The sequence below is a fragment of the Talaromyces amestolkiae genome (genome assembly GCF_001896365.1).
Source record: "Talaromyces amestolkiae strain CIB chromosome Unknown scaffold14.1, whole genome shotgun sequence".
Taxonomy (NCBI): domain Eukaryota; kingdom Fungi; phylum Ascomycota; class Eurotiomycetes; order Eurotiales; family Trichocomaceae; genus Talaromyces; species Talaromyces amestolkiae.
In genome coordinates this window covers 602,799-616,210 of record NW_024468050.1, presented here as the reverse complement: position 1 = coordinate 616,210, position 13,412 = coordinate 602,799, and the positions used below count along the sequence as shown (strand labels likewise).

General features: G+C 46.6%; 6 protein-coding genes across 6 annotated transcripts; 4 read left to right on the top strand and 2 right to left on the bottom strand.

Moving 5' to 3' along the window:
- Positions 1–165: 165 nt before the first annotated feature.
- BHQ10_007170 (uncharacterized protein) lies at positions 166–1,187 on the top strand (the record flags this gene model as incomplete). The annotated part of the gene is made up of 2 exons (XM_040879837.1): positions 166–202; positions 250–1,187. 2 exons carry the CDS (start codon positions 166–168, stop codon positions 1,185–1,187), a joined length of 975 nt encoding a protein of 324 aa, XP_040735674.1.
- A 132-nt stretch (positions 1,188–1,319) lies between these two features.
- BHQ10_007169 (uncharacterized protein) lies at positions 1,320–1,793 on the bottom strand (the record flags this gene model as incomplete). Its single annotated transcript, XM_040879835.1, has 3 exons — positions 1,320–1,421; positions 1,480–1,566; positions 1,620–1,793. 3 exons carry the CDS (start codon positions 1,791–1,793, stop codon positions 1,320–1,322), a joined length of 363 nt encoding a protein of 120 aa, XP_040735673.1.
- Positions 1,794–2,434: 641 nt separating this feature from the next.
- BHQ10_007168 (uncharacterized protein) lies at positions 2,435–3,250 on the bottom strand (the record flags this gene model as incomplete). Its single annotated transcript, XM_040879834.1, has 1 exon — positions 2,435–3,250. The coding sequence occupies one exon, from the start codon at positions 3,248–3,250 to the stop codon at positions 2,435–2,437; it is 816 nt and encodes a 271-aa protein (XP_040735672.1).
- Positions 3,251–4,320: 1,070 nt separating this feature from the next.
- On the top strand, positions 4,321–5,883 carry BHQ10_007167 (uncharacterized protein; the record flags this gene model as incomplete). The annotated part of the gene is made up of 5 exons (XM_040879833.1): positions 4,321–4,425; positions 4,479–4,797; positions 4,850–4,895; positions 4,942–5,459; positions 5,507–5,883. 5 exons carry the CDS (start codon positions 4,321–4,323, stop codon positions 5,881–5,883), a joined length of 1,365 nt encoding a protein of 454 aa, XP_040735671.1.
- Positions 5,884–9,230: 3,347 nt separating this feature from the next.
- Positions 9,231–10,995, top strand: BHQ10_007166 (uncharacterized protein; the record flags this gene model as incomplete). Its single annotated transcript, XM_040879832.1, has 4 exons — positions 9,231–9,371; positions 9,447–10,136; positions 10,187–10,367; positions 10,421–10,995. The coding sequence occupies 4 exons, from the start codon at positions 9,231–9,233 to the stop codon at positions 10,993–10,995; spliced, it is 1,587 nt and encodes a 528-aa protein (XP_040735670.1).
- A 512-nt stretch (positions 10,996–11,507) lies between these two features.
- BHQ10_007165 (uncharacterized protein) lies at positions 11,508–12,458 on the top strand (the record flags this gene model as incomplete). Its single annotated transcript, XM_040879831.1, has 2 exons — positions 11,508–11,657; positions 11,760–12,458. 2 exons carry the CDS (start codon positions 11,508–11,510, stop codon positions 12,456–12,458), a joined length of 849 nt encoding a protein of 282 aa, XP_040735669.1.
- Positions 12,459–13,412: the final 954 nt, after the last annotated feature.

Here is a 13,412-nt window from a genome sequence, read left to right as displayed (position 1 = left end):
ACTCCAGTTGGCGTCGCGGAGCATACAAGAAGAAAGGAAGAATAAAGAAGGACAACGCTTGGTGGGGCGCGAGCTTCAACAAAGCAACAAACTAAGGCAGATCCGCGGACGCTAACAACTTCATCTTCACAACTGCCACCATTTGATCGTGGAGCATCAGACAATATGGCGTCCTATAATTTACTAAACCAAGAGGAAGAAGGTGAGTTATCAAGTTGTGCAGGTTTCTTGATTACTAAACAAGAACAGACGCCCTCCACAAGTCGCGCCTCCTCAACGTCGAAGAAAAACCATTCAAACGCATCACAAAACGACTTCTATCCAGCGACTCCCTGATCACAAGTCCTCTCTCCCTCCCTCCTACACCCCCTCCAGAGACCGGCGACGCAGAAGATGAAGCGACTGCCGCAGAAACCCATCAACAGAAGAAGATCGAAGAATGGCGACAATTCAAAGAAGCCGTGACCCTTGACTTTGCCGCCTTCGAAAGCAGCATAGCACGGATCCAATTCTTGTTGAAAAACAATGAAAAGGAACGAGAGCGATATGCGGCTGAAAAAATACGTATTCAGTCTACTGCGCAGGATGTGCGCGACAACACCGTTGAACTCCGCGTACAACTCGAAGCCGCGCAAAACACTCTGAATCTGCGCAAGACATACGATAACCTTACGGAAAAGATTACGAGTAACCGTCTACTCCGCCCGCGTGAAGATCAAAGATCGAACCTGGAGAAACTGCAAGTCGAGATTCTGGAACTAGAGAAAGAGAGTAAAGAGTACGCCAAGACCTGGTCGGAGCGAAGGGAACAATTCGGTCGTATCGTGGATGAAGGCATGCAACTACGTCGCCTCATTCGTGACGAGAAGGAGGAAGTTGAGCGCAGGGAAGGAATGCAGGAAGGTGATGGCGAGGGAGGAGATGAGGATGAGTCGTCGACAAAGGGGCGGGTTAGTGGAGTCAATTCTCCGCGTCCAGAGTCGGAGGATTCTGCTCCTCCTCCTAGCCTGAAACTACAAGCGGATAGATTACAGGCGGAGACGGCGGGTGCAGCATCGCCGTTGAGACAGTCGATGTCGATGACTGAGGAGAAGGGCGAGGATGTGGACATGGCGGATGAGGGAGAGGTTGATGAATTGGAAGAGGGGGAAGCCGATGAACGAGATGAAAAGATGGACACAACATGATCATCGTTTGCCATCGTATTTTGATTTTATTATATTAGCCGGATTCTTTAAAGATGGGGTATGGTAATGGCGTTGGTTGGACAACAAATCTGAACGTGAACATTTCATGCATTATTTCATGAATTAGCATATTTAAGCAATCTCTCTGATAGCAGTTTTGGCTTTCGAAATGGCTTCTTTAGCAGCAGTTAGTTGCTCAACGTTGCTATTATCTCCCTTGTTTCCTTCTTCAACCTGTGGAAAATGATCAGTACTTTCCGGCCTCGAGCCTTGTAGATGGAAAGATACTAACAATCAAGTGCTCAAGTTTGGCAACAGCATCCGAAATCTTCTCTTTCAGCATGGGAAACACTGCCTTGGTCTCGTCGACAGCTTGGCGCTGTACATATATTAGGATCAGCAAATACAAGATCTCGACAGTAAAAGACAAACCTCCTGCTTCACCAAAAAAGCATGATTTCCTTCATCATCGGCACCTGGGCCCTCGGATTCGAGCTTCTGGAGGCGTTTGGTCTGTTGCTCGAGCTCGCGGTGATAGGATGCTTCTTCTTTGATAAGTCTTTGCACCGAGGAGGTGGCAATTGCCAATGGAGATGCGGGTGGCATGATGATGTTTCAGTTTAGGTATCTGTTTGGGGTTAGTGTTTGCAGTTCCGACACCAATGTGGTGTATCAAGATGTGTATGGTATGGAGGGGTTGAGGATGAAGCATAAAGACATGATGTCATATTGTTCGTACTGTTGACAACAGTAGAGACACGAATGAAGCAAAGAGGAGAAACAGTATCCAGGCTCAAATAGAAGGATACAATAGATAAATGTCATAGAATTATCTTCATCCATAGACTCATACATGCAGCCCCTCGATCTTTGCGGCTATCACATGCATTGTCCCGCACTCGAGACAGATGTCTTGCAGGGAGCTCAGGGGAACACTTACTGAGTCAAGATGCTGCAAGAACAGGTAGATCTAGGTTTGACCAGATATCAAAGCGAACAGATCAGAGCGTCAGAATAGTTGTTGGAGTATTGATTTGAGATCCAAGGACAAAAGTGGAATAGTTCGTCGTCTTGCGTCTTTTGTGGTGGAGATGATGTTTGCACTGTTTGTTTCGTTCTTCTGTTGTTCTTTTCATCTCTCTTCAATTAGCTTACTTCCACGACATCAACCCCAGCAAATCTTCAAAGGATGTCATTTTCATAGTCCAGTTCTACTACTAACCATCAAGGTATAAGTGTACGTCTAATCAAGCTCCCACCTCGACAGACAGGCAAATTCCATACCCCTTCTGCGTGTCATACAGCCCAACTGCATTCTCAACCCGAAGACAGATCTCCTTCCACTCGACAAGTACGCGCACCGTGCCTCTACTCAATGGCTTGTCGCTGGGGGTGTTGCTGGGAAGGCCCTCATGCGTAGCCCGCCAGCCCAATTTTTGATCGACTATAGTCGCTTCACTGGGAGCCGTAGTCTCCCACAGCGACTTTGATTTCTCTGCTTTCTTCGGCTTGGATCTAAACCATCCGCCTGACTTCTTCTCTTTTACGGCAGTGGATGGCTCCTGCGTTGTGGTGGGAGGCGGCGGTGGCGGTGAGTCAACCGTTTCCTCCTCCACACGGTGCCCGCTCATCTTCAGTCGCATGCGCAGATTAGTCGCCAGCTCTTCCATGACGGCACGCTGTCTCCAGAACTCGACTGTATTTTCTTCCCCCTTGAGACGGATAAGTTTGACGACATCTGTGGTCGAGAATCCTACCACTTCTGGCTCTTTGGGTGGTGGCGAGTATGACGACGAGTAATCAGGTGCATACTGCTGTTGCAGCGAGTCCACGTTTGATGGAACCAAAAGGAAGATGGTCTTGTAGATACCAGAAGCACCCTGCACAGCAAGAAGGGGGTCGACGTAGGTTGATATGATGTTGCGGACTCGAGTTAGTCGGGTATCGTCCAGTTGTTGATGCAACGTAGCTGGGGTCCACGCAGTGGCAGTAGAGGATCCTGTGCTCTCTTCATACGATGGTACAGGATCCTCTGGTTGTGGATTAAATGATGATTTCGACATGGTCAGGAATCATCAACACCTTAATCGAGCAGAAGTTGGGAGCAGTTTTCTACACTTTAGTATGAGGCTTATTGGCAGAAAGAAGTATATGCGTTACTTGCGTGTGGTTAGTTGATAGTGGTGCATGTACCACAATAAAAGTGACATTATCAAATCGGCACTAGTCCAGCAATCAGCATATGTTTGACCGGCGATCTCAGTCAAATTCTTGTAGAAGGAGGCATTTCTGCCGGAATGCCGAACAGATCAGCCTTGCGTTATTTTATGGCCATACGAAATTAGCCAGGCTTAGGACTAAGGCCGCCGCCCCCGAAGCTTGCGCCCGGCTCTCATTAGCTTTTAGTGTTCGGTCATGTGTTCCCATCCCAACTTTAATACCACACATAGCCACACACCAAGCTGCACGAAACAGGACTAAACAGCTCTATCGATCGGAGGATAAGTGGAGTCGAATAGGAGCCGCAGCGAAACTCGATGGAAAATAATGGATAACGTGGACCCCAACCAATAAGCCGCCTCCATTGCCGAATATCGCCAGCTCACTTCCCTTATACCTCCCGGCAAGCGGCACAGCCTTGCCGATTGACGAATGATCGTCAGACAACCGATTTCTGGCATACGAGCGGGGAACGTTGTGTAACTCCCCAGACCAGAAAGATCATGGAATCAATAGCGTGAGGCGGTGACAGAGGGTAGCTCCATACGAGCAAAGATCCCAAGGTTTGTGATTGCACGGGGCGTCCCGATCGCGGTGATTCGATCATTGCTGACCATGGTGAGGAAATTTCAGCCTCTTTTTGGTCATGGTTGGGAGTGCCCGGTAGACTGCCTTGTCTTGGTTCAGGGTTGGCGATAATCCAAGGGAAAAGTCCCTCAAGGCTGTGCTGTCCTCGGATTCGCGCGTTATGTGCCTATAAATTGACTTTGATGTCGCTTGCACTGATACTCTTTTTTTTTCAACCAGGCTTTCATCAGTATACTATTGGTGGACGCAAAGCGACAGCACTTCAACATCAACCTCTTGTCTTCTATACCCCTACTCTTTAGTCTTATAGACATAATCAGTCAAAATGCGGTACTATATTGCCAGCGCAAATGAGTATCTCGTCATTACCGGTGCCGGTATTGACGATTTACGCATCTGCAAGAAGGCACTGGTCTACCCATGGCAAAAGGTGCGTACAGCCACTTACATCTCAGCATCAACCTGCCACTGACGATTACACAGATCTCCCGAATCTCGGTCATGCCCTTTGACTTTTCCCTGAACCTTCAGGCCATGACAGTCGAGAAATTGCAATTCGCTCTCCCGGCTGTGTTCACTATTGGTCCCGACAACGAACTCGATGCTTTGAAAAAGTACGCTCTATTGCTCTCTGGAAACGCGGATGGAACCGGCCAGCAGAAGAATGAAGTCAATCAACCGGCTCGACGCAATCATGTTCAGGATATTGTTAAGGGTATCATCGAGGGTGAGACTCGTGTCATTGTGTCTAGTATGACCATGGAGGAGATTTTCAAGGAGCGTCAGATTTTCAAGGCAAAGGGTAAGCATCCTCCCAGTACTTGGCTAGGAAATACAACTAAGTTTCAATCTAGTCATCGAGAACGTCCAGAATGAATTGCAGCAATTTGGTTTACGAATGTATGCTCCCAGTTCTCCCTCTTATAATCCAGGCTAACGAATGCAGCTACAATGCCAACGTCAAAGAATTACAAGACACCCCCGGAAGCGAATACTTCGCCTTCCTCAGCCGCAAGGCCCACGAAGGTGCCCTCAACCAAGCTAAAATCGATGTCGCTGAAGCTCGCATGCGCGGTGAAATCGGTGAAGCCGAAAAGAAAGGTCGCACCAAGCAGGAAATCTCCAAAATCGATGCCGAGACCGCCGTGCTCGAGACCAAACGTAAAGCCGAAAAGGCCAAAGCCGACTCAGAGTTGACGAGCCGCCAGATCGAGTTGGAGCGGGACATTCGTATGGCCAAGATTGGGGCTCAGCGTCAGACTGAGATGCGAGATGCGGAGTTGCAGAAGAATGTAGAGTCGAAGCGTGCAGAGACGGAACTCGAGCGTTTGCGTGCTACGGATGTTACCAAGAGCAAGATTGCGCGTGAGGCGGCGCAGCAGAAGGCTGATGCTGCGTTCTATACCGAGCAGAAGGCTGCTGATGCCGCGTTCTACAAGCAGAAGATGGAATCCGATGCATACTGTACGTCTCCTAATCCCTTGACCAAGGACTGGAACTAACGATCATAGACTACCGCCAAAAGCGTGAAGCAGAGGGTATCCAAGAGACTGCTAAAGCCTACAGGGCCATGGTCGAAACCCTTGGCGGCCCTCAAGGCTTCCTGCAATTCAAGATGATCGAAACCGGCATGTACGAGCGTCTGGCCAAGGCCAACGCCGTCGCCGTCAACGGCATGCAGCCCAAGATCACTACCTGGAACACCGGCTCCGCGGCGGGCGAAGCAGACTCTACTGCATCTATTCGCAACATTATGCAGTCCCTGCCTCCATTATTGAGTACTATCCACGATCAGACTGGCATTGCACCTCCTGCCTGGTTTGCGCAGATGCCGCAGGCTAGCACTAACGGTGCCGCTGTCGTTCCTAAGAAGGTTAATGGTGACTAAGCCAACTTGCGTCCTTGATTTTCTTGATTTCCTTGACTAGACTGTATTATCTGTGATATCCTCTGTCCACTCGTTTTCTCTTTCCATTTCGTGCATGATACATTTTGCTTTTAGCCTTGCTCAATACCATTGCTTTTCAAGATTTGTTTAATGGATCTCCATGCGTAAGTTCGCTCGGAATATGATTAGTGGAAGAGTTATTGCCATGGAGCTGTTATATTGGCTCTAAAATTACTGGTATCATCTTATTCGATGAAAGCATCAAAGTTTTTCGTAGATCTGGATGAAATCTATGCAAGGGAGCACCGCCTACAATATCTACAGCCATTTATTTCTTGCTTTCCTCTCGATTGTTGTTCGTACCTCACCTTCGGAGTTGACGGGGTCTGAAACGACGTCCACCTGTGTCTTGACGAGTATGGCATTGTCCTCCAACTCTATATCCGCGACTCCAGGCCGTACACTTTGGTTGGCATCACTGAAACGTTTGAAATTACGAGGTGTAGATTCCCAGCTTGCAATATTCTTTGCTCGGCCTCGGCTGACAGAGCCACCATGATGATAGTTCAAGGCAAATCCATCACCATCCCTGCCGCTTCAGCCATAGTAATATCGTCTTGTGCTTGCATTCCTACCAAGAAAGCGTTCGAGGACTGGAGCAAGTAGGGGTAGGTTTCCGGATATTACAGCAACCCCCATTTCAAGGTCTGTTCATGTTGAAGAGTAGACTGAGACAGAAGTGTTAGCTCGAACCTCAGCACTTTGTGAAGATCCCATATCCTGCGAGTAGGTAGCTTCCGTAGGTACGAAGCGTGTAAGCTCGACGATGCGGATGGTGCTAGCGATACAAGTACTTTTCATCTTAGTCGCGTGGCACAATTAACGTCTGTATAGGGTAAGAAGAATACTTACAAGCACCCAAGCATAAAGATACCACAGATCCCAATCTTCCTTCTCGTATTCATCTTGAGGTGCCACATCATTGGCACCGGGAGGAGAAGAATGGAAACATCTCCGAGAAGTGACAATCCACCGTTAACAGACCCGGAAATAGCCTGGTTTTTGCATGAACCACCTTTGATGGTGCGATCGTATTAAAATGCGATAGGGATGCATACGGTCAGATTGACGATCCAGGTTGAGATGGCCCAACCAATCGTGTACGCCATGTTGATGTAGGCAGCCCGGCGAAATATATTGTTCTGCCCAAAGATGCGCAGATAAAACAGTAGAATAGATATCTTGATACAGGCCAATGCGGGTTGGTTTGCTCGCTGCAGGGCAAAACTGATCTAAAAGTCATCAATAAACCCACCGAGCTGAGCTCGAGATGATACCTACTGACCACCGCAAAACGCCGCTGTTGCTCTTCCGGAACATGGCAATTGTGATGTCCTAGTCCATTTTGTAGCACTGGAAACCCGTCAGAATTAAATTTCTGACAGGTAGGCTGCAACTCGCGATGCCTACACAAATATTCACAGATCGCCGGCTCAAACGATATCAAAAGCCTGCACCCCATCAGGCTATCATCCCACCCGAATCTTTGCCCTGTCTTCTTTCTGCAATACAATCGAAGAGCATACGTGAGAATCGAAAGGATGAGGATGATAGTCGTGGGGATGAGAGCGAACATTCGCCGGGAATGGACTTCGGCCGGATCATCAGGCGGGCAATTTGCGCGTTTCAATTGAGCAAATAACTCATCCATTGTCTGAATACTGACTGATTATCAGTGGTCTCAAGAACCGCGATAGCAAGCAGTCAGAAAAGTACTCCTGAGGGAAAAACAACACAAATATGAACGAGGGCCTTGCCCTCTCATGAACATAAACCTAGGCAGTAGTCCCTTTTGGATGCTTGAGCTCTACAAATTGATTTCAACATGGTGACATGGGCCTGATCCAGAAACCCATCAATGAGTTTTAGATTAAGTCAAAGCCTGATGGTCTACTTGATTGAGACAGAAGGTGAAATGTCTTCATCCTTACAATTACAAATTCTTCCAACGCCAGACATTCCCCTACTTTCTCCAAAACCTATGCCAGCGACGAATATGAATTGTACAAAGATTGGTAGCTCACTGGGAGTTATTAAAGACATGGTAGGTGAACAAAAGAAAATTGGTATAACACCATTCCATGTCATTTATGCCGTCTCATAGCTGGTTATTATGTCTAACTATAGAGACGTATGTAGATACGATTTGTTAATGATACGAGAGACCATGCAGCTAGTGATTAGCTGCACTAGGTGCTGTAACAGCGGCTGAAGTCGGATGAACGGAGCGAATTTCCGAATCGCTGTTGTCTTAATTGTGAGTTGCAAGTCTCAAGAAGTCGGGGTCCAGTGATCACTAAACCATCTAGAGCGAAGTTATACTCTGTACTTGGATATCTCGATAGTCTCATGTTTAAACTGTACATCGGACCTCTACACTTGGTGTTGATTAAGAAATGAAAATGGGATATTTAAGGTTCTGAGCCATGCATATTACTTTGGGCTGGGGCTGATAAATTTGATTCCGAATTGGATTGGGGTGGCCAGTCGGTGAAATGGCGGGATACCTTGCTAAAATCGCCATAGACAAGGGCTGCGTTGATATACTGAGTCAAGAGATAATTGGACATGGACCCATGTCAGTATTTAGGCAGTCGCGCTCCTTCATATAGTTATGCAGAGCAGACTTGCATTTAGCACTAGTAGTGCCAACGAACAAACTCTACAATACATTTCAAGCAGGGACCCTGCTGTCAGTGGACCATCGTACACTAATACGCCTTAAATATCTAATTAATTTAATAAGCGATATTACCCTAAGACATGGGAGAATACTACATCAGTCGGCTTCTTTTTTAAATGGTCTATGTATAGGTATGTAGTGTATATCTGTAATTCTATACTCCATAATTACTCGTGCCAATTGCTGGCCAACTACTACCGCCCTGGTTTACAGTACATACCCATACCAGTGATTAACACGGGATGGTGTCAAGTGGTCTGGCCGCATATATAGCACCCAAACCATGCATATTCAAGATTGGTCGAAATTCGAATTGTTGTTTCTAATGTCCGTTGAGTCGTGGACTAAGTTTAGCCGATATCAGCCAAAACTAGAAAGCATACCTTAAAAGAATTGCGCAGTGCTCAAATTCTCGTAAAACAAAAATCCTCTTTCTACGATAATTTATTACATAGAAGGATCTTATACTAGAAATGCCCCTGTCATTTGCTTTGACCTGTTCCTTTTTAGGTTGTCCTCATTTCTTACTTAGGACTGCCGGGTAGGGGTTGTATGCTTTTCATTTGGGTTCTGACGAAAAAAGAAGAATTAAAATACAGTCAGAATGTCTACGTCTCACTCCACCAGTGGAGATCAAAAAGTTCTCACACATGAGGACAGAATGTCGTCTGAGATGAGTTTGAAAACCAATGCCAATGGCATGATTCTCATTCCCCAACCGTCTGATGATCCCAAAGACCCTTTGGTGAGTCTCGTTCTGCTATATCTCTGTCTCGGAAAAAAAAAAAGAACCTGGCTTCTGACAAACCAACTGATTTAGAACTGGCCCATATCGAAGAAAATCATTGTCGTATCGGTGCTCTTCCTGAGTATGTTTGTTGGATTCGCAGCACCATTTGTTGGGCAGCTCAACATACAGCAACAAGCGAAGCTATATCATAAAACAACAATCCAGATTACCTATTTTAACAGCGCAGCATCCGCTGGTCTGGCCACTGGCGGTTTCATTTGGTGGCCATTGTCACACAAATTCGGCCATTCAGCAGTCATTTTCTGGTGTTTAATTGGAGTACTTGCGACTCAGATATGGGCCCCGTTGATGACGAAGCCAGACCAATACGTGCCCTATCTAATCTCTCGATACTTTTCGGCTTTCTTTGGGGTCGTGGTCAGCATTTTAGGTCCTAAATACTTGACCGACATGTTCTTCCTACACCAGCGAGGCCGCGCATTTACAGTGCTGCATCTTGCATTGAATTTTGGCGCATCTGCGGGGCCAACTTTCTCTGGCTTTGTCGCCGCGAATTCGTACTGGCCGATTGAATACTGGTGGCATGTTGGTCTGACTGGGTTCACTCTATTTCCGGTATTCTTCTTCCTCGAAGACACTGCGTATCAGCCAATCGAGGAGAGAACCGACGAATCAACTGCTCAGAGTTTTCTCAGTCAGCGATTTGAGATCTTCTTCAAAGGTGGCAGAAATACCCGGTCTATATCTTGGGGCGCAATGGTTTGTCTTGATTTGACTCACTGATTGAAATTGAGCTGAATAGTGCATAGTTCAAAGTGTTCTTCCGCCCATTTAAGCTATTCACAGCCCCGGTCATACTGATTATTGCCGGCTTTGACACAATCAGTTTTGCATTCTATGTGGCGTTAAATGCATTAACTCCGGTCTGGCTACAGCTGCCAAAGAAGGCCCATGGCATATATGGCTTTTCAGTCGCAGACAACGCAGCATGTGAGTTCAGTCATCAAACCTGTCTGGCCGCTTTAAGGCACTGACGGTATAAGTTACGTTCGTTCACTGGATTGGTTGTATCATCGGTTTGATTTATGGTCATTTCGTCAGCGATCGAATTCCGCTTTGGTTTATCAAACGCAACAATGGCGTGTGGAAACCGGAGTATCGCTTGCAGGCCCTGTGGCCGACTAACTTCGTACTCATGCCCCTCGGTCTCGGCCTCGTGGGCATCGCAATGGAGTATCGTCTGCACTGGATCGTCATGGCTATCGGACAACTTTTTGTAACCATCGGTTCTTTGGTCAGTATTCCTGTGACCGTCAACTATATATGCGAATGCTTTCGAACACACACCACGGAGGCAACGCTGATTCTCAACTCACTTCGACTATGGTTTGGGTTGTCCATCAATTTTTATGTAAATCCGTGGATTGATAAGGTCGGGATTGGGTGGGTGTATGGAATGATGGCTTTCTTTTGTGTCTTTGCTTTCCTTTTCTTGATCGTGTTAATGCTGTTCGGACATGCAATAAGGGAGGCTACACCGTTCATTGAGTCTAAGTCAGAAGAAGGGCAGCATGTTCTTGCGGATGGAGACAAAGCTACTTCTACTCCTACTGTTTGAGTTCTGTGTCTATCAAAAATACAATGTCATCATATGGTTTGTTTAAGTACTCTCTATTAAATCACCGTCAAGCCAATCAGTGACGAGAGGCCATAGCCGCCTTTTTACCAGACTTCTAACTATAACAGAGTTGTTATACGATGTGTGAAATGTTTCCTAAGTAGGGTCCTATTTTCGTATGCGAAGCGCGCAAAGCCGACCTGGACGCAATGTAACCATGTGGACCCGGTAGGAGCAGATTGGCAGGGATTTGAATTGACTTGTAATTCATATCCCCGGTCCTTGACAGGGGTCAATAGCCAGTGGAGATTGAAACAAGCAATTCGTATCGGTAGCGTAGCAAGTATGGTCCGCAGTATAAGCTAGTTTTATTTAATATGTAATTCGCTAATTTCCACGGGATTATATACGTATGGATCATCCCCTTGCAAAGCGTATACCCCGCTAGATCCCGTTAAACTGTTGAACATAATAAGAATATCTGCACATTCTTTCATTCCAGATTTGATCAAATGCCCGGCGATCACCAGATTGGTAGCAAGAGCAGGGATGTGGGATGGTACGACGAACCGATAACTTCAATTGATCCGTCTGTTCGCGAACTCTTGGAGAAATATAGCAACTATGCTCCCAGTGAGGTGGTATCGTCCGCAGTCGAAATGGTAGGCAATCCTTTGCATACCGCAAAACGACAGATTAAGAACCTATGCAACCTACTGAGCTAGCACATGGTTGAGAATATCAACTATACTAACTCACTATAGAGAGACAGGATTTGGGATGTTTTCCCATGGCCATGTGTTGGACAATTCCGTTTCCTCGACTTGTCACTCAGCCGAAGCAAGTCGTACCCTCGCATTCTCGACGCCATCAAAGGCGGCGAACGATTCCTCGACGTTGGCTGCTGCTTTGCTCAAGATATGCGCAAACTCGTGTATGATGGCGCACCCGCAGAACATCTGTATGGATTGGAAATCCAGGCCGAATTCATCAGTTTAGCATACCAGTTCTTTCGCGACGAAGCAATAATAGCCGCGGATCATTTCATAATCGCCGACCTTATGGATCGAGCAGATCCCAAGGTGCAACAAGTCGCTGGCACATTTGGGATTGTACATCTCGGTATGATTTTACATACTTGGGATCGGGCTGGTCAGTTGAAGGCGTGTCAGCGAGCTGTTGAGCTGCTGCGGCCGGAGTCAGGAGCACTTGTTGTCGGACAGTGTGTTGGGCATATAGATGGCGTTCAGTCGCCGGGGAGGGGAGGCAAGTCTATCTTCAAACACAACGAAATCACGTTCCGAGATCTATGGAAGGAGGTGGAAAAGCTCACCAATACGAGGTGGGAAGTTCGGGCACAATTGGACCAAGGGTTGGGAATCAAGGAGAACAATCGCCAATGGGATGATCCGAGAACGCGCCGCTTAGTCTTTGAGGTTGAGCGGCTGCCGGATTCTTCGTAACCTTCTTAAATACGATAGTGGTCGTCGTTCTTTGTGGGACGTGTAGTAAGGTTTGAAGATTGGTATAAAGCTTCTTAATTGACTACATACTTTTTATGCAGGTTACATCAGACAAGTAGTGAGTTTATAGCACGTCAATTAATCTGTTCTGTACTCCATAGATCTATATGCAATGAATATTTCGCGATTTGTAACGTGGTTGGTTTGACGGTTCTTGCATGCAGGGATGCGAAAGAAAATCTAGATATCCATAAAAGAGCTTTTATTTCAAGACACAGACCTGTAATTTCATAGTGTCTGTGAGATTCTCACGGAGCAGGAGACACAACGGAGCTCATCGGTGTCTTGTATCAAGTTGGTGGCATGTATCTAGATATAACACATACCCGAGAAGTCTAGGTTAATGTTGCACTAATTAAACAGCCTAGTCATAATATCAGGCGCGTGGGTTTTGGGGTATGACATGAGAAGATTCTTGAACATAGCCACCGCAATAGCAAGAAGATGTACTTTTTCATATGAAGAGTACACCATATCCTGTCTACATTAACAGCATGAAGACCAGTTATAGGATTTCTGGAGAAGAAGCCCTAAAAGGTTCCGTCCGCACCCGCTCGGCTCCACCCCTTTTCCTAACGAGAGAACCCTTTTCTCGGCTTGTATTGTTCTAAAAGAATCCCAACAGCAAAAAAATTAAAAAAAGAAATCAACATACAACAGCTGGGATTCGCTGGTGGTCAACTACTAACCAGCCGGCGTGTGGCTTAAGTACGGCTGAGCGGACGGGAAGCCCTGTTTTCCACACCCTATGGTCGTATGTGCTTGTAGTAACGAACCAAGGAATTATATTTGATGATAGTTTAACATAAGATGAAGCTCCTGAACTATTTTGTTGCGTCTACAGATAGATTGACATTGGAAAGTGACCTCAGAAAGGAGCTGGTGGGAATAAAC